The sequence below is a fragment of the Coregonus clupeaformis genome, chromosome 1, assembly GCF_020615455.1.
Source record: "Coregonus clupeaformis isolate EN_2021a chromosome 1, ASM2061545v1, whole genome shotgun sequence".
NCBI lineage: Eukaryota > Metazoa > Chordata > Actinopteri > Salmoniformes > Salmonidae > Coregonus > Coregonus clupeaformis.
The window spans coordinates 35,706,876-35,733,261 of NC_059192.1; the positions used below are offsets into that span (position 1 = coordinate 35,706,876).

The 26,386-nt window shown below is 42.1% G+C and overlaps 1 protein-coding gene across 4 annotated transcripts in view; it reads left to right on the forward strand.

The window, feature by feature from the left end:
• The window catches only part of kctd5b (potassium channel tetramerization domain containing 5b), a 35,696-nt gene extending 10,693 nt beyond the window's left edge, over window positions 1-25,003 (forward strand). The window contains exons 2-8 of one of the 4 annotated variants that reach the window (XM_041877806.2): window positions 16,111-16,219; window positions 16,371-16,462; window positions 17,488-17,583; window positions 17,779-17,883; window positions 22,947-23,072; window positions 24,240-24,307; window positions 24,872-25,000. In XM_041877806.2, coding sequence (XP_041733740.1) covers window positions 16,111-16,219; window positions 16,371-16,462; window positions 17,488-17,583; window positions 17,779-17,883; window positions 22,947-23,072; window positions 24,240-24,284 — 573 coding nt within the window. In that variant the 3' untranslated portion in view covers window positions 24,285-24,307; window positions 24,872-25,000. Of the gene's footprint in view, window positions 1-16,110; window positions 16,220-16,370; window positions 16,463-17,487; window positions 17,584-17,778; window positions 17,884-22,946; window positions 23,073-24,239; window positions 24,308-24,871 lie in introns of all 4 variants that reach the window. The other 3 variants (XM_041877814.2, XM_041877817.2, XM_041877824.2) reach the window with 3 other exon arrangements.
• The last annotated feature ends 1,383 nt before the right edge of the window (window positions 25,004-26,386 follow it).

Genomic DNA, 26,386 nt, shown 5'->3' on the forward strand with positions numbered 1-26,386 from the left:
TGCGCTGGCTTGAGCAGGGGGACCTTGCGTGCGCTGCAGGATTTTAATCCATGACGGCGTAGTGTGTTACTAAGGGTTTTCTTTGAGACTGTGGTCCCAGCTCTCTTCAGGTCATTGACCAGGTCCTGCCGTGTAGTTCTGGGCTGATCTCTCACCTTCCTCATGATCATTGATGCCCCACGAGGTGAGATCTTGCATGGAGCCCCAGACCGAGGGTGATTGACCGTCATCTTGAACTTCTTCCATTTTCTAATAATTGCGGCAACAGTTGTTGCCTTCTCACCAAGCTGCTTGCCTATTGTCCTGTAGCCTATCCCAGCCTTGTGCAGGTCTACCATTTTATCCCTGATGTCCTTACACAGCTCTCTGATCTTGGCCATTGTGGAGAGGTTGGAGTCTGTTTGATTGAGTGTGTGGACAGGTGTCTTTTATACAGGTAACGAGTTCAAACAGGTGCAGTTAATACAGGTAATGAGTGGAGAACAGGAGGGCTTCTTAAAGAAAAACTAACAGGTCTGTGAGAGCCGGAATTCTTACTGGTTGGTAGGTGATCAAATACTTATGTCCTGCAATAAAATGCAAATTAATTACTTAAATCATACAATGTGATTTTCTGGATTTTTGTTTTAGATTCCGTCTCTCACAGTTGAAGTGTACCTATGATAAAAATTACAGACCTCTACATGCTTTGTAAGTAAGAAAACCTGCAAAATTGGCAGTGTATCAAATACTTGTTCTCCCCACTGTATATACATGGAACACTAGTCACTTTAATAATGTTTACATACTGCTTTACTCATCTCATATGTATATACTGTATTCTATTCTACTGTGTTTTAGTCAATGCCGCTCCGACATTGCTCGTCCTAATATTTATATATTTCTTAATTACATTTACTTTAGATTTGTGTGTATTTTTGTGAATTGTTAGATACTACTGCACTGTTGGAGCTAGGAACACAAGCATTTCGCTACACCCGCAATAACATCTGCTTAATATGTGTATGTGAGCAATAAAATTTGATTTGAGGAGAGGCGGTGCACTCTTTGTTTCAGCACAGACTGGTGTTGAGGTGCGCAAGAGGAGCAGTGGCCGGTGTCGAAGGGTGCAACTGCAGCCTGCAATTCGGGGAGTTCCTGCATGTGGGCATTCCTGCATCTGCATCCTCTTTTAAGATATGACTTTAGTACATAGGCAGGGGCGCTCCAGTATAGTAGATGGTGGTAATTCACCATAACGTTGGATGCCAACCGCGGATAAACCCCACAAGAAGAGGCAGGGTCGACAACGGTAGCTATCTATAGCTAGTACACGCCGGTAGCGTGTCCTTCGTCCCCGCCTGTCGGGCATTGTTTTCCCGCAGTTCTGTTAACGATGGCGAGGGCAGGCAGGAGCGAAGGACACTGTGTGCAAGCTTAGCCAGCTACTCCTAAGGAGGACTCCGGTACAAAGGAGGCGTAGGTGACAGTGTGCTAACTAGCGAGCTAGCACACAGTGTTGCTATCTAGGCCTCCCACCTGCTGTGCTAGCGGGAAGCGGGGGCGACCGGTAGACTGTGTCCCCGCCTGTCGGGCAAGGTTTTCTCTTGTACACGGGAGGCGTGGGAGACACCGTGTGCTAGCTAACTAGCAAGCTAGCACACGGTGTCACACTCGAGGGGGGGTGTTGATGCAGGAATGCCCACATGCAGGAACACCCCAAATTGCGGGCTGCAGTTGCACGCTTGGGTGTGTCTGACGCAGCGAGAAAGTAGCCAAACCAACTCACGCAAGTTGGACAAACTTGTTGCTGCGATTAGGTTATCTATCATCTCATCAGGTAGTGTCTGTCTTGACTGCATTACATTTATTTTTAAAGAAGCAAGCTAGCTACACTAGCCAGCTAAGTTAGTTAGCCAGCTATCAAGGCTACTTGAGGCTTTTGCTGCGCTCCCCGCGTCCTTGTCTACAACTCCATTCATATTAAACAGCCTACCTGTTGGTTAACCATTGTAGCCTACTCATTTAGCCAACTTAATTCCATAATTGTAAATCCATTTTGCATACATGGAGCCTCTTGACAGTAACAAGCTACACACGGGAAAGTGTGTAGGCTACTGGTACGTCTTTTTTATGGGGCACACTAACTGTTTTATTAACATTTGGAATGTCATGGTCTATCCTTGTATGTAGCAATGTTACATAGATCATTTAATTGTGGCTTAAAAACATTTCTAAAAAATGAATACTCTCACAAGTAATTGAATACTAACATCTGTTTGGATATTCGAATAACCGTGCCCAATGCCCATCCCTACTCTGTTCGTCCATATGCCAGTGTAACAGTGTTGCTTCCGTCCCTCTCCTCGCCCCTACCTGGGCTTGAACCAGGGACCCTCTGCACACATCGACAACAGTCACCCTCGAAGCACCGTTACCCGTCGCTCCACAAAAGCCGCGGCCCTTGCGGAGCAAGGGAAACAACTACTTCAAGGTCTCAGAGCGAGTGACGTCACCGATTGAAATGCTACTAACGCGCACCGCTAACTAGCTAGCTATTTCACACCGGTTACACTAGTACAGCGGCAGCCACTGAATACCCGGGGCGCGAGATGGTTGTTGTCAACAAAGCAGCATGACTGAAATGATGCCAAGTTTTCGAACTACCGGTAGTTTCTTTGAGAATATATATATATAAAAATGTACACTTACTGCACTTTTGAGCATTTAAAACAATCCATGAATTATTAAAACAATTTAAAGTGGTCCTCTGTAGCTCAGCTGGTAGAGCACGGCGCTTGTAACGCCAAGGTAGTGGGTTCGATCCCCGGGACCACCCATACACAAAAATGTATGCACGCATGACTGTAAGTCGCTTTGGATAAAAGCATCTGCTAAATGGCATATTATTATTATTTATTATTATTATTATTATTATTATTATTATTATTTAAAATAAAATAAAATAAACTACGTTTTTTGACCAATCACAAGTGGGGCGCCGACCCTGACGCCCTAATGGGTGTGCCGCTGCTGGGCTAGTAGACCTTAACCAACCTCTCGTATATGTAATTGTTATCCAAGCATGTGGGTTATTCCAGAGGACAATTCGCACAGGATTCGTTTTTCCAAACTGCCCCCTGTAATATTTTTTAAATTCAATGACAGAAGCTGGAGGCTTTTGTTCTTGGGTGTGAAGATGTTTCAAGGTCATGTCTAGACAATAATAGGCTACACTAATAACTTGTGCTTGGCTGCCAAACAGCCTATAGGTGTCCCCATAATATTTTAAATTGAGGAATTGTGATCAAAATCATTATTTTTGCGATCCATGGTAGACATTCCTCATAATAAAGTGATTGTAGCTGCTGAAGAGTATTTGCATTTGAGACTATGGATGAGGAAGTGAACTTGCCATTTGCAAAAGGTTTAGCTCAGTGGGTAATAGAGAATGCTTTGCGGTCTATTGCCTAGGACAATAACAGCCGGGGTTTCATTAAACTATAGGCACAATACTTTTTATTGCACATGTAGGCCTAATTAAACAGACATTTGTTCAATTTCAATTCACTGGCACAATGTACACTGAACAAAAATATAAACGCAACATGTAAAGTGTTGGTCCCATGTTTCATGAGCTGAAATAAAATATCCCCGAAATTTTCCATACGCACAAAAAGCTTATTTCTCTAATTCTGTTCACAAATTTGTTTACATCCCTGTTAGTGAGCATTTTTCCTTTGCCAAGATAATCCATCCACCTGAACGGTGTGGCATATCAAGAAGCTGATTAACCAGCATTATCATTACACAGATGCACCTTGTGCTGTGGACAATAAAAGGCTACTCTAAAATGTGCATCTCTGTCACACAACACAATGCCACAGATGTCTCAAGTTTTGAGGGAGCGTGCATTTGGCATGCTTACTGCAGGAATGTCCACCACAGCTGTTGCCAGATAATTGAATGTTCATTTCTCTACCATAAACTGCCTCCAATGTTGTTTTAGAGAATTTGTCAGTATGTCCAATTGACCTCACACAACCGCAGACCACGTGTAACCATGCCAGCCCAGGACCTCCACATCCGGCTTCTTAACCTGCAGGATCGTCTGAGACCAGTCACCCAGACAGCAGATGAAACTGTGGGTTTGCACAACCGAAGAATTTCTGCACAAACTGTCAGAAACCGTCTCAGGGAATGTGACGAGGTGTGAATGAAGGAGTCAGGCGCAGGAGGTAAAATACCGAAGTCCAGAGTTTATTCCGTTTACATAAATCAAACGCCCAAAGCGTTAAACGAAACTATTACAAGGGAAAACATCCACCTTGGCATAAACACAGTGAATAGTAGCTCAACCGAGCTACACGCTCTCACAACAAACAATCACTCACAAAGAGAAGGGGAACAGAGGGAACACTTATACACATACTAATTAGGGGAATGAGCACCAGGTGTGTGTGATTGACAAGACATGACAAGTGGAGTGATGAGAATGGGATCGGTAGTAGCTAGTACTCCGGTAAAAAGTAATGCAACACTGGTAAATGCCCTAAACAAGGAACACAACAAACAGGTTCAAGAAAATCTGGACTATATTAAAAGTACTACTACTTACAGCCACACAAAACATTGCACAAAGAGGACACGATGAGTCTGCAGAGTCTGATAATAAAGGGAACTTCATGGCAATCCTAGAAACAATAGCTAAGCATGACACAACTGGGAAAAAAAGGTTGACTTCCATTCATAATGCAAAATACACAAGCAAAGGGATTCAGAATGAGGTTCTGAGTTGTTTGGCAGACATGGTTCGAACAAAAATTATAGAAGAAGTCAAAGACAGTGAGGTCTTTAGCATAATGGTAGACGAAAAAAAAAAAAGGATCAGAAATCTCTAGTACTCGGGTACTATTTCAGTGGAGCTGTCCATGAGAGCTTTCTCCACTTTGAATCGGCTGATCGACTAGATGCAGCAGGGCTTACTGACAAAATCATACACATATTAGAAAGTCATGGTCTTGAATACAAAAACAACCTAGTAGGCCAAGCATATGACGGTGCTTCAGTTATGAGTGGTAAGCATTCAGGCGTACAGGCACGCATTAAAGAACAAGCAAAGCATGCCTTTTACATCACTGTAGTGCACACTGTCTAAACTTAGATTTAGTGGAAACAGTCAAAGCTGTCCCTGAGGTAGGACAGTTCTTCTCCTTACTAGAAAGACTGTATGTCTTCACATCTGGGTCATATCTGCATAAAAAATGGCTTAGCGTACAAAGAGAGCTGTACCCAGGTGCACCTAGAGAGCTTCAGAGACTAAGTGACACTCGCTGGGCATGTTGATATATGGCTCTACATACTATTATGGATAGATTGCCTGCCATTAAGCGAGTCCTGCAAGACATAGTCCAAGAACACAACGGTGACAGATCTGTTGAGGCACGAGGTCTGCTTGCACAGATAGATTTACAATTCATTGTGTGCCTTGTTACACTCCATAAAGTTTTTGGAGAACCAACATTTCTATCAGATATGCTACAGTCTTCATCACTTGACCTGTCAAAGGCTGTTGATTTAGTTGAAGCATTAGTTCAAACTTTGAATGACTACAGGGATGAGTCATTTTTTGATGACCTATGGAATGAAGTGTTGAACACAGCTGAGCAATGTGATCCTGCAATACAGACCCCTGCAAAACCACCAAAAAAGCTCTCAATTTAATGGAGACTGTGTAGGTCAGATTCAGACATTGATAAACAGTTTTCGTACAACCTTTTTCTACCCGGTCTTAGATCAGATGCTCAATGAGCTTAACAGATGGTCCTCTAGCAAAAACGGACATAATGAATGGCATCCAAACTCTAAACCCCAAAAGTGATGCTTTTTTCAAAGAGAAGTCCCTGTTTCCATTTGCTAGAATGTATGAATCAAATATTGAGGACTTGGGGCATGAACTACATCAGTTCAGAATAATTTTACAAAGGAAAATACAGAGTGGCGTGCAGAGACCCTCCAGTGTAGTAGAGCTAGCATTATTCATTGAGCCTTATAAAGAAGTTTTCTTTGAGCTCTTTAAACTGTGCAAAATAGCTGTTTCAATCCCTGTTAGTACCGCTTGTTGTGAACTGAGTTTTTCTGCACTAAAGCTGGTGAAACGGATCTTAGGTCCACATTGTCAGATGAGAGATTAAGCAATTTAGGTGTATTAAGTATTGAGTCAAGGAGGGCAAAGGCCTTGAATCTAGATGAATTTGCTGATCTTTTTGCAAGAAACCACAAAAACTGTAGAATACAGTTGATGTAACTGATACTGAATATGTAATGCAAATGTAAAAATGTAATGTAAATGCAAATAATACATTGTTAAATGATTATAAACATGGTATTTTGCCTATTAATGCCTGCAATGCAGTGAGAAAAAAATGACATGACAACAATAAAGTCTAATGTAACTGGCCCCTCTAACAGTACAACTGGCCCCAGTCTGGCCCCCCAAGTTGAAATGGTCTAGAACCGTCACTGGCCTGGTGGCCGACTTGTCTAGCTATGCCCTTCCCCTCTCTTCTTTGCTAGCTCGCTCTTTCTTTGCTGTGAAAGATGCAATAGTTTGTTCTCGGAAGTAGCATACGGCAATTACTCAGTCTCCGCCGTTGCAAAAACGCTGTCTCTTAGGAGCCGAGAAGTCTATAACTAGCGGAATCGACGCTTGACACCCAGAAATGGGAGTCGACACCGGAAATCGACGGGCAAGGAGTTGAATCGATTCTTTGGAGTCGACTCTCCACCACTACCTCCGCCCCCAGCACTGCTTCGTCAGTTTAAAAGCATCCTTGTGTTTCGTTTCTCTTAATGCTCTATCGCATTCCATTGCTCTCATCTACTAGCACCGTTAATCTCCATTACCCCACATTCCCTGGATTTACTGTTCTCAGTTCCTTTCATATTTTCATTTGCTCACGCAAATCTCCTAATCTCTCAATAGCCTAAATCGGTGTGTTTTTGGGTGGTTTACCCAAACGTGAACAGCTGATCATAAATGGAGCAGCCCATCCCAATCCCCTGCCTAAGTGCAGATTGGGCTCGTAGGCTAATGCACTACATATCCCTGTCTGCCAGCAGCTTTGGCTAAGGGCCACCTTCAATATAAAATGAGCTATTCCCGTCAGCCCTATAGCCAACACCTTTCAAAAATGTTTATACATGAATTCATTTTGCACATGGATGAGTGCAAGGCAAGTGTTTTTTTTTTGAGTCACCTCACACAACCCTTCACTTGAACAGGAAGCACCAAAGACTGATGGCTAATTCAAGTGCACTGTTTTTGGTGATGCAGTATTGTTTACTACCTCAGGAAATGAGTGTCTTGGTCTTCAGTCACCTAGGCTTATGTGCTTCAGGAGGAGCTCTGCATTATTCATGTTGACTGGAGCCTGTTTTGCACATTGGGGTAAGCTAGGGAGAGAGTGTGTGGAGGGGGGAGTAGTACATTCACAGTCACCACAACTGACATTCTCCCAAATTCTTGTTTCCAGAGGGAACTGCACCTATAATATTATAAGACATTTCTTCCAGCTTTTATTTGTTAGAAATAAATATTGAATAGTATTACAGAATCACCTGACTTATGGGTCCTTTCTGCCACATATCTCTCTAGTTGATTTTGACAGATTTGTACACAGTTCTTGGCAAATGTAAAATACTTGTCCTACCTGCACTTTGTCAGCCAAGTATACTGGGTCAGACGTCATGAAAGTGGTGGATGGTCCGCTATCTAATGACTTCAGGACCATAAGCTTACAGGACCTCATCACTTCTGCCTTTGTTAATGTGAGATGAGACTACTCATCTCAACCAAATGCAGGGCCACTCAAGTGAAATTTAAGCTCTCTGGTTTTGAGAGCAACATCAATATTTCAAGAATTCCATTGCATAAAATTCTTGTTCCTTTCGCATCTAATTCTTTTCATATTCCTCTCCATTTGCTGGCTGAGAAGGCCCTCTCCACGGCGTGCGTGATAAGCGCGGCCCGCATTCAGTGCTGGGTTCATGCCTGAGAACACTGCGGGAGGGAGGCAGCGTAAATATTTAACAGTATCAGCCCCCTGCTCCTCCACTGCTGCCTTCACAAAGTGCTACTGTCACCGCCACAACCAGTGACAAGTCGGCACCACCTCAGTGTGACACCACCACCACAGGGCACTTGCAAAAATAGGCTAGTTATGGATGACTGTACATGCCATGGATGACTGTACATGCCATGGTGGCTCGGCCACCTGGTGATGGAACGCTCGAAGTTAGCCAGCTCAGTCGGTCGCGTAACCGAGAAGCAGTCAGCTGTGACTCGGTCTCCCTGTCGACTGATGTTTCCGAGGCAGAGTAAATATTTTACATTGTGCTGCTTTCTCCTCCTCTACAGGAATATTCCCCACCGAGAGAGTGCTCTGGACAGGAGTGATTTCCCCTTTGCCAGCCCAGCCATGATGGAACTCTTGAACGGCCTCTTATGAAGGGAAAGCTTTCAGGGGCTTCTAAAAGGAGCTGTTCATTTTAGAACTTGAAACATTCATCCTTCATAAATTGTTAAGCTAAATGCACCGGCTGTGAGCCTGGTGAATGTGTGCCTTGAAAATGGTGGAAGAAGAAGAGGGTGGGGGAAAACACAGTTGAAAGGTCCGATTTCTTCATCTTCATAAAAATAATTATATACAGTGGGGGAAAAAAGTATTTAGTCAGCCACCAATTGTGCAAGTTCTCCCACTTAAAAAGATGAGAGAGGCCTGTAATTTTCATCATAGGTACACGTCAACTATGACAGACAAATTGAGAAAATGTTTTCCAGAAAATCACATTGTAGGATTTTTAATGAATTTATTTGCAAATTATGGTGGAAAATAAGTATTTGGTCACCTACAAACAAGCAAGATTTCTGGCTCTCACAGACCTGTAACTTCTTCTTTAAGAGGCTCCTCTGTCCTCCACTCATTACCTGTATTAATGGCACCTGTTTGAACTTATTATCAGTATAAAAGACACCTGTCCACAACCTCAAACAGTCACACTCCAAACTCCACTATGGCCAAGACCAAAGAGCTGTCAAAGGACACCAGAAACAAAATTGTAGACCTGCACCAGGCTGGGAAGACTGAATCTGCAATAGGTAAGCAGCTTGGTTTGAAGAAATCAACTGTGGGAGCAATTATTAGGAAATGGAAGACATACAAGACCACTGATAATCTCCCTCGATCTGGGGCTCCACGCAAGATCTCACCCCGTGGGGTCAAAATGATCACAAGAACGGTGAGCAAAAATCCCAGAACCACACGGGGGACCTAGTGAATGACCTGCAGAGAGCTGGGACCAAAGTAACAAAGCCTACCATCAGTAACACACTACGCCGCCAGGGACTCAAATCCTGCAGTGCCAGACGTGTCCCCCCTGCTTAAGCCAGTACATGTCCAGGCCCGTCTGAAGTTTGCTAGAGTGCATTTGGATGATCCAGAAGAGGATTGGGAGAATGTCATATGGTCAGATGAAACCAAAATAGAACTTTTTGGTAAAAACTCAACTCGTCGTGTTTGGAGGACAAAGAATGCTGAGTTGCATCCAAAGAACACCATACCTACTGTGAAGCATGGGGGTGGAAACATCCTGCTTTGGGGCTGTTTTTCTGCAAAGGGACCAGGACGACTGATCCGTGTAAAGGAAAGAATGAATGGGGCCATGTATCGTGAGATTTTGAGTGAAAACCTCCTTCCATCAGCAAGGTCATTGAAGATGAAACGTGGCTGGGTCTTTCAGCATGACAATGATCCCAAACACACCGCCCGGGCAACGAAGGAGTGGCTTCGTAAGAAGCATTTCAAGGTCCTGGAGTGGCCTAGCCAGTCTCCAGATCTCAACCCCATAGAAAATCTTTGGAGGGGAGTTGAAAGTCTGTGTTGCCCAGCGACAGCCCCAAAACATCACTGCTCTAGAGGAGATCTGCATGGAGGAATGGGCCAAAATACCAGCAACAGTGTGTGAAAACCTTGTGAAGACTTACAGAAAACGTTTGACCTGTGTCATTGCCAACAAAGGGTATATAACAAAGTATTGAGAAACTTTTGTTATTGACCAAATACTTATTTTCCACCATAATTTGCAAATAAATTCATAAAAAATCCTACAATGTGATTTTCTGGATTTATTTTTCTCAATTTGTCTGTCATAGTTGACGTGTACCTATGATGAAAATTACAGGCCTCTCTCATCTTTTTAAGTGGGAGAACTTGCACAATTGGTGGCTGACTAAATACTTTTTTCCCCCCACTGTGTATATATATATATACATACATACATACATACATACATACATACATACATACATAGTACCAGTCAAAAGTTTGGACACCTACTCATTCAAGGGTTTTTCTTTTATTTTGACTATTTTCTACATTGTAGAATAATAGTGAAGACATCAAAAATATGAAATAACACATATGGAATCATGTAGTAACCAAAAAAGTGTTAAACAAATCAAAATATATTTGAGATTCTTCAAAGTAGCCACTCTTTGCCTTGATGACAGTTTTGCACACTCTTGGCATTCTCTCAACCAGCTTCATGAGGAATGCTTTTCCAACAGTCTTGAAGGAGTTCCCACATATGCTGAGCACTTATTGGCTGCTTTTCCTTCACTCTGCGGTCCAACTCATCCCAAACCATCTCAATTGGGTTGAGGTCAGGTGATTGTGGAGGACAGGTCATCTGATGCAGCACTCCATCATTCTCCTTCTTGGTCAAATAGCCCTTACATAGCCAGGAGGTGTGTTTTGGGTCATTTGTCCTGTTGAAAAACAAATGATAGTCCCACTAAGAGCAAACTAGATTGGATGGCGTATCGCTGCAGAATGCAGAGCAAAGGACAGATTTCCACCGGTCTAATGTCCATTGCGTGTGTTTCTTGGCCCAAGCAAGTCTCTTCTTCTTATTGGTGTTCTTTAGTAGTGGTTTCTTTGCAGCAATTCGACCATGAAGGCCTGATTCACACAGTCTCTGAACAGTTGATGTTGAGATGTGTCTGTTACTTGAACTCTGTGAAGCATTTAGTTGGGCTACAATCTGAGGTGTAGTTAACTCTAATGAACTTATCCTCTGCAGCAGAGGTAACTCTGGGTCTTCCTTTCCTGTGGCGGTCCTCATGAGAGCCCGTTTTTGCAACTGCACTTGAAGAAACGTTCAGAGTTCTTGACATTTTTCAGATTGACTGACCTTCATGTTTTAAAGTAATGATGGACTGTCGTTTCTCTTTGCTTATTTGAGCTGTTCTTGCCATAATATGGACTTGGTCTTTCACCAAATAGGGCTATCTTCTGTATACCACCCCTACCATGTCACAACACAACTGATTGGCTCAAATGCATTAAGTAGGAAAGAAATTCCACAAATTAACTTTTAACAAGGCACACCTGTTAATTGAAATGCATTCCAGGTGACTACCTCATGAAGCAGGTTGAGAGAATGCCAAGAGTGTGCAAAGTTGTCATCAAGGCAAAGGGTGGCTACTTTGAATAGTTTTGATGTCTTCACTATTATTCTACAATGTAGAAAATAGTAAAAAATAAAGAAAAACCCTTGAATGAGTAGGTGTGTCAACTTTTGACTGGTACTGTATATAATTACACTGTTAAATATTTTGAAATATGAGATGGTTCCAGATATTGTAGGTACATTGTGTTATAGGCGAACGAGATGTGTGAATTATTTAGCAGTTATATTTGACAGGGAATACTTAGTTGTACTCCTAAGGGGCATCGGCTCCTACACTACAATGATCAGACTTCCACTAAGCGCTAGCTTCAGTCTTGTGACTTTTAGGTCTCTTCCTTTACTCATTGCTGATATCTGTAACTGTTTACTCAGATTCTAGCTCTAAGCCCTCTACTTAACAGCTAGCTAGCCTTTTATATTACTGATGCTTTAAATCTTGGTGCCCTTTCCAAGGTACAGTATTTCAGCAATATCCCATCCCTTTGAAACGTGCACAGAAAAGGATATTTGAACTTCAACTTTGATCTGCCAAGGTTCAGACATTGAAAGCTCCAACGAACGTGTGACTTTCATGTCGTTGAAGGGTGGGCCACAGTGGTATTTCCTGAGGGAGGATATGTATTGTGTATGGGAGAACGATTAGGGTATACTGTAAGGCTTTCCTCTGATGTCCCTTCCCACATTCTAATTACAAGTTGTTTACCCTACTAATGTTGTTGGGTTTGTTGATAAGCACTTTGGTCTAGTAGTTCATACAGTCACTGATGATATGAAAGTTGGTCCAACAGTTGTTGAAGAGACTTTGAAGTAAGTGGGGTGCTCAGCGCTTGGCAGTACAGTTTCATTTTAGTCATTTAGCAGACGCTCTTATCCAGAGCGACTTACAGTTAGTGAGTGCATACATTTTTCATACTGGCCCCCTGTGGGAAACGAACCCACAACCCTGGCGTTGCAAGCGCCATGCTCTACCAACTGAGCTACAGGGGACCTGTACAGCACTATCAACAAGGCATGTCAATCTCTCCTGGCTGAAAGTGGAGGAGAGATTGACTTCATCACCACTTGTATTTGTGAGAGGTATTGACATGTTGAATGTACCACCAGAGGTCTCTTCACAGTCCCCAAGTCCAGAACAGACTATAGGAGGTGGACAGTACTACATAGAGCCATGACTACATGGAACTCTATTCCACATCAGATAACTCATGCAAGCAGTAAAATTAGATTATAAAAAACAGATACAAATACACCTTATGGAACAGCGGGGACTGTGAAGCGACACAAACATAGGCACAGACACATGCATACAAGCACACGATAACATACGCACTATACACACGTACACATGGATTTTGTGTTGTAGATATGTGGTAGTGGAGTAGGGGACTGAGGGCACACACGTCATGTGTTGTGAATGTATTGTAATGGTTTTAAATTTGTATAACTTCCTTAATGTTGCCCAACTCCAGGAAGAGTAGCTGCTGCCAATGGCGATCCATAATAAATACAAATACAGAAAAATATATCAGAAGGGCTAAATATTCACTCATTGGATGGTTCTTTCAATCAGCAGGTTCCCCCCTATAAATATCTGGGTGTTTGGATTGAAGATCTAACGTTTAAAAAACATGCCGATGAGCTAGTTAAAAAGCTAAGATTTAAACTCACTAAAGTCCTGTAGATCACTTCATTACTCCGTTCTTCTTTACAAAGCTCTCCTCCACAAGCTTCCAACATACCTCACTTCCCTGTTAAACTATAAAAACAGTTGAAGTCGAAGTCTACATACACTTAGGTTGGAGTCATTAAAACCTGTTTTTCAACCACTCCACAAATTTCTTGTTAACTATAGTTTTGGCAAGTCAGTTAGGACATCTACTTTGTGCATGGCACAAGTAATTTTTACAATTGTTTACAGACAGATTATTTCACTTATAATTCACTGCATCACAATTCCAGTGGGTCAGAAGTTTATTTACACTAAGTTGACTGCCTTTTAAACAGCTAGGAAAATTCCAGAAAATGATGTCATGGCATAGTTCTATGGGCTACCGTATCTTGCGACAGACAGTATATCTTTCTGCCTATATCCTGGTCATTAACTTCCAGCAGTTGTTCCATGTTTGGTATTTCCATCGACCGTCAATATATCCACCACGGTATGTTCACTTTGTTGATCTATCATACAGTATATCTAGTCTTGTCCTACATAGCCCTGTGGTTCTAGCCTCATCTGTTTTCTTAGATGGTGCTGGGCATGAATTAATTATGTTTACTGTCCTTCAAGATGGTTTGATGGTTGTTTTACGTTACTTCCACAACAGCATGCCGTTGCATTGTTCATTAAACTAGACTTGTCACATTCTTGAGTATCCTTGTGCGTCTTCTACATAAGACCTCATTGAAATGTCATCTTAAGCGAGTATGATGGTATCACTACCCAACATTCTTGGATGCTCCCCATCAATAACTTACTCTTGCAACAGCCACTTGTGATCAATGTTTTCCCCTTTCTTACTCATTCAATATCACTACTCATCCTCTCTTACTCCTTCTCCCCATTTCCCTATGGTTTTCTCCCTATTACCTCACTCTCTCCTCCCCCTCCCTGTGTTTGTTGATCAGTGCTCCCCCAGCCCCCTAGAGAGAGGCTCTTGTTTTTCATTAAAACACCGTGCCCTTTTGTGTGCTGGTCCACATCAATCACGAGCCACTGCTCCTCTACTCACCACTCTGCCAAAAATGGGGTCACTTCAATTGAGGCCTCACCCATAGGGCCATGAGCTCCCAGAGGACCCAGCCCAAATGAACTAACTCAAGGGGGTCCCAGCAATGGAGAGAGGGGGAACCTAATTTGCACATGTGCATAACACTAGGATAGGCCATTTGTTCAGCTCAGAGCTGACACACCGACAAAAGACTGAAACAATGTACAGATATGGCAACACAGGCATGCTTCGAAATCTAGGTGGCCTGTCCTTATTGAAACTTTCTATGAACCTTCATTGCTGCACATTGACAAAGTAAAAACATGGCACAGTAGATGTTTTCACTACGGACCTGGCTCTGCTTAGTTTAGCAGTCTGTAAGTGTTTTGGAGGTGCCACTACACCAGATGAGTCTTTTAAAATTGACCTATTTCTGTTCTCCTGTACTTTCCACCTGTAGCTGTGGTTAAATTAATTAGATTTTAGATTTACATTTTAGTCATTTAGCAGATGCTCTTATCCAGAGCGACTTACATGTCAGCAGAAGAAGACTAAGGAACTGATGCACAGAGCATTTAGACTAGTTCATAACCCATGGGGTCCAGTGGGGTATTTTTGCCATGGAAAGGAGGTCGGTCAGCCATGAATCTTCAGGTTCAGCACCTTAGAGAATGCTCTGAGACAGTTTCTCATTATTGGAAAGACTAATGGGTTTCACAATGTTTGATGGCAGTCTATCAATGGCGAAGGAAGCTGTGAATATATGCCTGTGTGTGTCGGTTGGAGTTTGCCTAGGTTTGTTTGACCAAGGCCTGGAAAGTATGAAAATGAAGTGTGTGTTCTTGTGTAAATTATGTTGGGACAGCTGCCAGCCCAGTGCCTCAGCTAATTTGTCTAGCTCGCTGAAGCCAAGTACTCAACTGTATGCAAACTCTCACATCCTGTTGCATTAAGTGGATTTGCACTACATTTGTTTTGGGTTTCACCCCCCCCACAAGTTTTTGGTGAATGACATTCACTCACCATTTCCATTTAATTGTAACTTGAATTATCTTTTTTTTTCTGTTCTCTGGGGACTGGTGTTAACTGCAGATTGCTGACAAACTGTCTCAATGACTTCTGTGTTTTCAATGGAATGAAGAGGGTGGTTGTGTAATTTGTTACGTCTTGTTTTGCATTGAAGATGGTGCAGTCGTGTTTTCCCTCTTGGTCCCCTCAGTGGATTCAGCCTCCTGTTCCAAATCTCATTCTGTTCTGCTCTAATTGTTTCAACCTCCCATTCCCCCAGGAGACCAGGATGTTTTAATCGCAGTACTTATAGGAATATGGGAATGCCCACTGGTTTTAAAATTGTATTTGTCACATGCGCCAAATACAATGGGTGTAGACTACTGTGAAATGCTTACTTATGAGCCCATCCAAACGATGCAGTTTAAAAATAATGGTTACACAAGGAATAAAATACACAAGAATGAAGCTATATACAGGGAGTACCAGTACCATAACACTGTGCAGGGGTACGAGGTATTCGAGGTAGATATGTACATAAAGCAGGATGTTATAATCAGTACTTATAGGAATATGGGAATGCCCACTGGTCATGAGCTCAAGAGCATCAAACTCTTGAGTGCTTCTGGGAATAAAGGCTAGAAATAATGACGGCCGTGTGTGTGTGACTCCTCAACCCTTGCAGGGATTATGAGCCTAGGAGCTTCCTCCATAATTCATATGGGCTTATGTTAGGGTTTCTATTTCCTGACATATGCAGGGTGGTTTTATGTGTTCTAACTTCTGTCCAGTGGATTTCCTCTCTTTACTCAACTCCGTTGTCTTCGTCCAACAATGAACTGTGAATCTTGACATAATCATTTTCTATCTGTTCCATTTTCAGGATGACACTGGTGCCTATCTCATAGACAGAGACCCCACATACTTTGGGCCGGTACTGAACTACCTGAGGCATGGCAAGCTGGTGCTCAACAGGGAGCTGGCAGAGGAAGGTAAGACTGGACATGTGAGACGAATGTTGCTACTAATGTGCACAGTGAAGCTGTTGGTTTCCAATGTCAGCTCTTAAGTATCCTCTGTAGCAGTCTGCTTGATATGTTGATAATTCCTGCCAGGATGGATTCTAAATGTGTGTTTTTGAAGGTGTCCTGGAGGAAGCCGAATTCTACAATATCACATCGTTAATAAAGCTCCTCAAGGACAAGATCAGGGAACGAGACTGCAAAACAAAACAGGTAGGTGAACTTCCCGAAAGACACATTGTGCCCTATAGATTTTGTATTTCTTCTAAACTCTTATTTGATATCCCTTTGTAGGGATACGCATCTTTTGACCAATGGGTAAAATATGTTAATTGTGTAGATAATTATTTGAGAAAACCAATGGTCCAAACCTCATGTCTATCATAATCCGTTCAAAGGTTATTGGAGTGTGTACCCTTGTAGGATGGCCAGAATTAGGGTGACGAAATCAATGGAGGCCAGAGAAAAAAGTGGTCAAAAATTTGCAATTGCATCAGTTAGGCTGAATTCTGTGAAGAATTAAGGCTACTGGTCCCTGACAGGCTCACTTTCCCATTGAACTCGTCATCTTTCTTCTCATAAAACAAAAGAGGTAAGATGGATGTCGGTTTTGAGACTTGAGTATTTTAATATTTTAGTGTACGCTTTTTATATTAATTCACAATTCCTGTTCTTTTTCGAAGATTGCTCACAAAAACAAGTGTATCTCTGTGAAATGTCAACGGAGCACTGAGCGTATACCAAGCATTTTATTTTCAAAGCCTTTTACGTTTAATTCAGCTGGTGTCATGCTAATTTTGCGACCTGCGGAAACAACTTTGAGGACAACGACCACAAAATGTAAAATCCTCAAAAGTTGTTACGAGAAACCTGCACTGCTATGTCAACAGAGATCAGTGCTTATTATTGGATGTATTAGGTTACGAAATCCGACTTTTTGGATACAATGTTAATGATATGTTAAGAGAAAGGCCCCACTGAATGATTCAGAACATGAATAATCATATTTGTCATAGTAAAATGTATTTTATAGCATAAGGAAGTGAAATTTCATCACCAAAGCATGTTTTGACCCACTCTTTGCAGAGTGGCTGTGAGTCCACTGTTAGTCAATGCACATGCTCCATCCCATGCTTCAGTTCCCCACAGCAGGCGTGCGTGTGTGTGTGGTGTTTGGAGCCAGAATTCACTCAACTCGAATACCCTCTCTTCTTTTCTTCTCCCTGCTCTCTCCCCAGGCTCCAGTGAAACATGTGTACCGGGTACTGCAGTGCCAGGAGGAGGAGCTCACCCAGATGGTGTCCACCATGTCAGACGGCTGGAAGTTTGAGCAGGTAACGCTGCCTCCCGCCACGAGGAACCAAATGTCCTCCTTTTATTTGTACTTCCCTCAACCCATAATCCTCACATCACCCAAACAATCCAATTCATAAATTGGAAATTAACATTACAAAAAAAACTGTTACATTTTTTTCTGTGTCTTATACGTGATCTGGGCATCCCTCTGTGCTCTGATTTGGTTGTTGCAGCTTATCAGTATAGGTTACGGGCGGGCCCAGCAGTCAGAGTTTCTGCTGATTGTGTCAAGGGAGGTGAAGGGGGAGGAGCCTACTTTCCCAAGCCACAGCGGAGAGGTGTGTCCCACAATGTTCCATCCATGGGCTGGTCACTGCATGTCCCCTATGTACCCATTCACAACCCTTTTGGCCTCTGTGTCCCTGCTCTATGAACAGTAGGCGGCCATTTTGAGTTGATTTCAATTTTAAGATGTGTACTGTTTGTCCAACAAAGGACTCAAATGAACACAGCACCCTTTCTATGTCTGTTGTTTGATTATCCCCTCCCCCTTCACATTTTTGTTTTCAGTTTGTTGGTTATATGCAGGTTGTTCCACTATTTTAGGTAGAAATTGTGCGGCAGTATGGAATTTTAAAAGCCTGTTATATTATATGAAGTGCCCTTTTTAATATAGACCACGTGGAGAATTCATTAAATCAGAATTTTATATGAAAAAAGGCTTGCTAAAGTGCCAAAATTCTGCATTTTGAAATGTCCCTCTGTCAACCCTGTGTCACTTCTAGGAGATTTTAACCCACTTAATCCCCCAAAATAAAGCCTTAGTTATTTTGTTGCTTTGACAGTCATTTCTGAAGATTATTTATTTCATGTGATTAGTGATTCATTTACGTCTGTGCCTCATTTTAAGGTCAACCCTGTTACGTGAACTGAACTCTCATTTTAATATGGTGAAACTATTCCTTTAAAAAATTAATCGAAAGAAACATTGAACATCTAATAGTCAAATCATAGTGTAAAAGCAGGTGAGCTGGTTCTACTCTTGATGGACATTTTCCAGTGTTTTGTGGTGGAAAACTGAGCAGGTCGAGCATAACACGTCAACCCTGTGACCCATAAATAGGCAGGCTAGAAATGTTTTAACAGTTGTTGTTTTTGTGCAGCTTGCGTTCAATTGCCACCCTCTGTTGCACACAACAAGCTTCCATTCCCCCTGTCACAAAGGGATTCATGGCTGATTTTAAGAAGAAATTGTCAACCCTGTTTATTCTTTAACCCATGATAGTTGATGAGAGAAGGAACTGATTGAAGCCTGATTAGGCTATTCACCTTATGTAGCCCCACCCACTTGACCCAGTTCCTGATCGAACGCGGTTGTCTTCCACCTTCCGGCCTATTCTGGCCCATTGACGCTGCAAACCCGGGGAGAAGATGTCGCTAAATATACATCACACTTGGCCAAATTATTAAACAAACTGCACCGAATCTGAAAGATATATATATATATATATAAAACGTGTGTGTGTGTGTGTGTGTGTGTGTGTGTGTATGTACAGTGAGGGGAAAAAAGTATTTGATCCCCTGCTGATTTTGTACGTTTGCCCACTGACAAAGAAATGATCAGTCTATAATTTTAATGGTAGGTTTATTTGAACAGTGAGACAGAATAACAACAAAAAAATCCAGAAAAATGCATGTCAAAAATGTTATAAATTGATTTGCATTTTAATGAGGGAAATAAGTATTTGACCCCTCTGCAAAACATGACTTAGCACTTGGTGGCAAAACCCTTGTTGGCAATCAGAGGTCAGACGTTTCTTGTAGTTGGCCACCAGGTTTGCACACATCTCAGGAGGGGTTTTGTCCCACTCCTCTTTGCAGATCTTCTCCAAGTCATTAAGGTTTCGAGGCTGACGTTTGGCAACTCAAACCTTCAGCTCCTTCCACAGATTTTCTATGGGATTATGGTCTGGAGACTGGCTAGGCCACTCCAGGACCTTAATGTGCTTCTTCTTGAGCCACTCCTTTGTTGTCTTGGCTGTGTGTTTTGGGTCATTGTCATGCTGGAATACCCATCCCCAACCCATTTTCAATGCCCTGGCTGAGGGAAGGAGTTTCTCACCCAAGATTTGACGGTACATGGCGCCGTCCATCGTCCCTTTGATGCGGTGAAGTTGTCCTGTCCCCTTAGCATAAACCCCCCCCCAAAGCATAATGTTTCCACCTCCATGTTTGACGGTGGGGATGGTGTTCTTGGGGTCATAGGCAGCATTCCTCCTCCAAACACAGCGAGTTGAGTTGATGCCAAAGAGCTCGATTTTGGTCTCATCTGACCACAACACTTTCACCCTGTTCTCCTCTGAATTATTCAGATGTTAATTGGCAAACTTCAGACGGCCCTGTATATGTGCTTTCTTGAGCAGGGGGACCTTGCGGGCGCTGCAGGATTTCAGTCCTTCACGGCGTAGTGTGTTACCAATTGTTTTCTTGGTGACTATGGTCCCAGCTGCCTTGAGATCATTGACAAGATCCTCCCGTGTAGTTCTGGGCTGATTCCTCACCGTTCTCATGATCATTGCAACTTCAACAAGGTGAGATCTTGCCGAGGGAGATTGACAGTCTTTTGTGTTTCTTCCATGTGCAAATAATCGCACCAACTGTTGTCACCTTCTCACCAAGCTGTTTGGCGATGGTCTTGTAGCCCATTCCAGCCTTGTGTAGGTCTACAATCTTGTCCCTGACATCCTTGGAGAGCTCTTTGGTCTTGGCCATGGTGGAGAGTTTGGAATCTGATTGATTGATTGCTTCTGTGGACAGGCGTCTTTTATACAGGTAACAAACTGAGATTAGGAGCACTCCCTTTAAGAGTGTGCTCGTAATCTCAGCTCGTTACCTGTATAAAAGACACCTGGGAGCCAGAAATCTTTCTGATTGATTGAGAGGGGGTCAAATACTTATTTCCCTTATTAAAATGCAAATACATTTTTGACATGCGTTTTTCTGGATTTTTTGTTTGTTGTTCTGTCTCTCATTGTTCAAATAAACCTACCATTAAAATTATAGACTGATCATTTCTTTGTCAGTGGGCAAACGTACAAAATCAGCCGGGGATTAAATACTTTTTTCCCTCACTGTATGTGTGTATATATATATATATATATATATATATATATATATATATATATATATATATATATATATATATATATATAATTTTTTTTTTTTTGAAGTTCAGATAGTACCTCCTGGGCTGCCGTGGGGGTTTCAACCAATCATCCACACTAGGTTGGTTGAGAGGTTCTTGAATCACATTGTATGAATGCTTATTCAAAGTAACCTTAGCAAACAAGTGCTCTGCAAATTGACTGCACTTAAAAAGACACTTTGGGGTTCACGCGAGGACAAGGTTTTTACCATATTCTTTGGTTTAAGTGGGTATCGTGATTGGTGGGAGCCGAGAGACTGGTTGTACATGGTACAGTAGCTGGTAGCTTTAACGTTTAGCTTCGATATAGAGTAGCCTAATACTTTTGCCTCCTGTTTGAGACATCTCTTGGCAACAACAGGGCTCCTGCAGAAGTGGCTAATGAGGCTGTGCATGTCTCGACATGCACACCCACAGAGTACACTGTTCAGTTCTTATACACTACATTACCAAAAGTATATGGACACCTGCTTGTCGAACATCTCATTCCGAAGTCATGGGCATTAATATGGAGTTGGTCCCCCCTTTACTGCTATAAGAGCCTCCCACTCTTCTGGGAAGGCTTTCCACTAGATGTTGGAACATTGCTGCAGGGACTTGCTTCCATTCAGCCACAAGCATTAGTGAGATCGGGCACTGATGTTGGGCGATTTAGGCCTGGCTCGCAGTCGGCATAATTCCTCCCAAAGGTGTTCGATGGGGTTGAGGTCAGGGCTCTGTGCAGACCAGTCAAGTTCTTCCACACCGTTCTTGACAAACCATTTCTGTATGGACCTCACTTTGTGCAGGGGGGCATTGTCATGCTGAAACAGGAAAGGGCCTGTTTCAGCATGTTGGAAGCACAGAATCGTCTAGAATGTCATAGCGTTAAGATTTCCCTTCACTGGAACTAAGGGGCCTGGCACAAACCATGAAAACAGCCCCAGACCATTATTCCTCTTCCACCAAACTTTACAGTTGGCACTATGCATTGGGGCAGGTAGCATTCTCCTGGCATCCGCCAAACCCAGATTTGTCTGTCGGACTGCCAGATGGTGAAGCGTGATTCATCACTCCAGAGAACGCATTTCCACAGCTCCAGAGTTCAATGGCGGTGAGCTTTACACCACTCCAGCCGACGCTTGGCATTGCGTGTGGTGATCTTAGGCATGCTCGGCCATGGAAACCCATTTCATGAAGCTCCAGACGAACAGTTATTGTGCTGACGTTGCTTCCAGAGGCAGTTTGGAACTCGGTAGTGAGTGTTGCAACCGAGGATAGACAATTTTTACACGCTACGCGCTTCAGCGGTCCCTTTGTGAGCTTGTGTGGCCTACCACTTCGCGGCTGAGCCGTTGTTGCTCCTAAACGTTTCCACTTCACAATAACAGCACTTACAGTTGCCCGGGGCAGACTTGTTGGAAAGGTGGCATCCTATGATGGTGCCACGTTGAAAGTCGCTGAGCTCTTCAGTAAGGCCATTCTACTGCCAATGTTTGTCTATGGAGATTGCATGGCTGTGTGCTCGATTTTATACACCTGTCAGCAACGGGTGTGGCAGAAATAGCCGAATCCACTAATTTGAAGGGGTGTCCACATACTTTTGTATGTATGTATGTATGTATGTATGTATGTATGTACACACACACTGACTGGTTGAACACTAAAGTTAAAAGCATTCGACTGAGTGGAGGAACATTCGTGTTTTTCTGACATTGTCAAATATGTATTTTGTAGGCCGAAGTACTCAACGTTGATTTGCATGACATCATATCACCTCACCGTCTGCATGTTTGTTTAATGTCCTGTTATCTCTTTTTTTTTGGTGTCCTTTAAAAGTTAACCTTTTAAAAAGGAACTAACTTTTAAGGAAGCAAATATGACCCCCCCCACACACACACACACACACACACACACACACACACACACACACACACACACACACACACATTTGTTAATGACTTTCTACAGCTGACCCATTCCACAAATATCAGTTTTTAACTCCTCCCATATTTGGAGTCTGTAGCCAACTCACCTTTTGTGTTCTAAAGTTCTGATCTGTCTCTAGCTCTATATGTTCTGCGTATTATCTAATGCTTTTCATTTCTGTTCAAATTCTTCAGTTCTGCTCTCTAAGTACACTGTAATCCTCATTTTATCTCTCTGAAGCTAACTCTCTCTCTCTCTCTCTCTCTCTCTCAACCCCCCCTCCCCCAGCTGGTCAGCATTGGCTCCTCTTATAACTACGGAAACGAGGACCAATCTGAGTTCCTGTGTGTAGTCTCCAAGGAGCTGCACAACCAATCATATGGCCCAAACAGTGAGCCCAGTGAGAAAGCCAAGGTGAGCCCCATCCTAAGACTTGGACTGCTGCACAGAGTAATTCATTGATGAATTTGGAATTTTCTGAAAAGTATTTTAAAAAATGTGTCAATGACTGGTTAGTGATTTAATTTACTGAGAATTAGCCTTCAATGAATCTATCCAAATCCTTTTCATAGCATTAAAAATTAACTGTCGACCATTTTGTATCTAAATCAAAAGGACAGTACGGTAATTTGATGTACAGTTATTAGTCAAAGACCACACACAGGCCTAGGTCCATTACTTCAGCTTTACAAGATTGAAGTCATGTTAGATTTGACCTTACACCGAAAAACTGAAGCATTTTAATCCACGTTAGGAGGACGTTAAGAGCATAGGCTTGAGGATTAGTGGGACTATTAGTTGAGAATGTCATTCTCTCTAAGGGCTTTGGGAGCAGAGCAGCAGGCCTAGCTGTGGGAATTACTAGTCCCATCTGCTGGTTCCCAGCAGTCCTCAGTCCTCCGGGGCACGCTTCACTCACTAATTTTCATCAGCCACTAGCTAGTCCCAGACTTGGTAATTCTATTGAATTGTTGCTAATAGGCTGACATTAAGAAGTCTTGGATTCAGTCAGTTGTTTTCGATGTAACGTGGATGTAGTCTAGTTACTACCAGTTTTAGATTTATTTTTCTATATTTACACCACAGAATTTCAATACATTTACACCACAGAAAGAGAGGCTTTTCGCTTGAGTTCAAAACAGACATGGATACACCTATTACAGTACATCTGTATACTAAATGGACTAAGGTGCAAAGCAATCACAGAGACCTTTTGAAAGAGGGGGTCTCGGATCGATTGCAAGTGAATCTTAGTGGATATGAAAGGTAGCCTACCCTCTGACCCGTTAATGTCCCTCTGTTGTGATCGTGTGTTGAATCAGAACTGTGAGTTGAACCCCTTTTGAGAATCAAGTCCCAATCAGGTGTAGTATAGTTGGTGATACATCCCCTGTTTAAGAGTCTTCATTTGACTGATGTTAGTTAGTTGGTTGGAAGGTAAATGTTTTGTAACATTTACACAACCTTGTTGTTTTGCACCCCACTTTACCCCTGACATTTTCTCCCCATTCATTTTCATTCTTGTAAGACTTGCCTGTCTTGTCTTCTTCCTATCCCATTTGCATGCTGCATGTTGCTCAGAGCGAGGACGAAGAGACGGATTATGAAATGAATGACTCTGATTAGGGTTGAGCACTTATGACTCAACGGTGAGAGCTCAGCTGCCCTCCTTCCCTTTGACTCCCTCCATCTTACCTTTCCTTTCCACAACTCCACCATGTGTCTTTGCCCTGGTGCTTGCAACCCTGATCAATGAGATGATTATGTCTGGGCTTTTGGTCAAGTCTTTTACACTGTCTATCTAGAACTAAGGTTGGCTGCACCTGTCAAGCTTTACTTTTAGCAATGAGCAAATCTTTGCTTTGTATTGCTGGCATGGAAACCAAGTGCAACCTATCTTAGAAAACCCCTCACCATATCCTATCCTCCCACGTGTGTGTGTGTGTGTGCGTGCTGTGGGAAGGAAAGAGGTAAAATCATGTCGACTTTTGTCAAGATTCTCGGATTCTCAAGGAAAATTAAATAATAAAGATGCATCTAAAACATAGTACAATAAAAAAGATGTTCAGATGTAGTAGGTCTGTCCCATTCAGACACCAGACCTAAAGATTGAGCCTGCTGTAGTATAGTTTCACAATTACAGCTAGGTAATAGCAGGGATATTTTTTACCATTTATTTGAACATTAACTGATTAATCCCTTTGCCTTTGCAGATTCTTCAGGAGAGGGGATCCAGGATGTGAATGATCAATATTACAAGCCCCAAGTATAGAGTACCATAGTATGAGTCATAATACCCATAAAACCTAGCAGTCAAACAGGGAAATGGATACAATCGTTTTTCCACCATTCATTTTTCCCATAGGGGATTTTAGAAACACTTAAAATAAGGGCTGTGTTTTGTGTAGGCTTACCCTGGCGTGACGTTTTGATAACCGTGTAAATCTCTCTAGGACAAGATTACTTTTATCAATATATTTGTGTGCATAAAATGAAATGCTAATGTGGCTATCATAAAGAACAACAAATATGATGGTGATCTGTATGAGATTGCCGAATCGAGGCAAAGGTAAGAATCTCTGGATTAACTATCTAATGTTAGCTAAATGTAGTAATTAATAAATTAGCAAAATGTCTTGAAATGGACAATTCTGTGAACGGTCTTGTGCAAGTTTTAAATTGACACAATACCTGTTTAGCAAAGGTTTCAGCTAGAGATGATGTGCAGGAGCTTGCAGGGATTTGTAGTCATGCATGATGTCTACTCTGATGCTAATTAGCATTTTCGAATATGAGTGTAAATAGAACCCAATATATTGATAAAAGTCACCTTGTCAGAGAGATTTACATGGTTATCAAAACATCACGCCAGGGTAAGCCTAAACGAAACACGGCCCTTATTTGAAGTGTTTCTAAAATCACCTAAGGGAAAAATTAATGGTGTAAAAACAATTGGAACCATTTCCCTGTTTGACCGCTAGGTTTTATGGGTATTATGACACCTCCAATGTGGGGCTCTATAATGATGCAAACATATCCTTGACGAGGAAGAACCTTTCACACAACGGAGAAGACATTAGTCAAGAGGGACATACATTTTGTTTCTGTGTTTTTCCTCCATTTTATTTTATGATGTAAATATGTCTGTTTAGAGACTATTTGTGCCTGTACAGTTAAACTGGACCTTTTTTTGAATTAGTGGCAAGTTTCTTCTAACTAAAAGTGATGAATTATAATACATTTTATGCTATAAAACATGGCCATGGTCATACACGGCCAATGATTCACTCAGGGGCTACTTTTGAGTTTCTTTTACCTTCTCACTCCAGGATCTTGTAAGGGATCATGATGATCGATCTCTATTATCAAGCATAAACCGCTAAAACCTGTACTGTCATTAGTAGTAGAAGGTAATTATGCATACTTACTCATTGAGAAATTGGTCGCAAAAGAGACAGGGGTTCTTAATTTTGTTTTCAAACTAGTTTAATGCTTCCTTTTCTGGTGTGTCCTCTGTATTTTAGAGGGGACTTTCTGTTTTAATAAAGCATTTATTTGGAGGTTAAGATATTTTTGAGAAGGTCGGGGTTTGCTAATGTTTTGAAGGTAACGGTGAAGGAATATATTTGTATATCCTTAGGTTTGTTGATGTGCATAATCTAAAGTCCAATATTAATATTTAACTGTTAAACTGCACGTTTTGTACACTGTATAGTTAAACACAACTT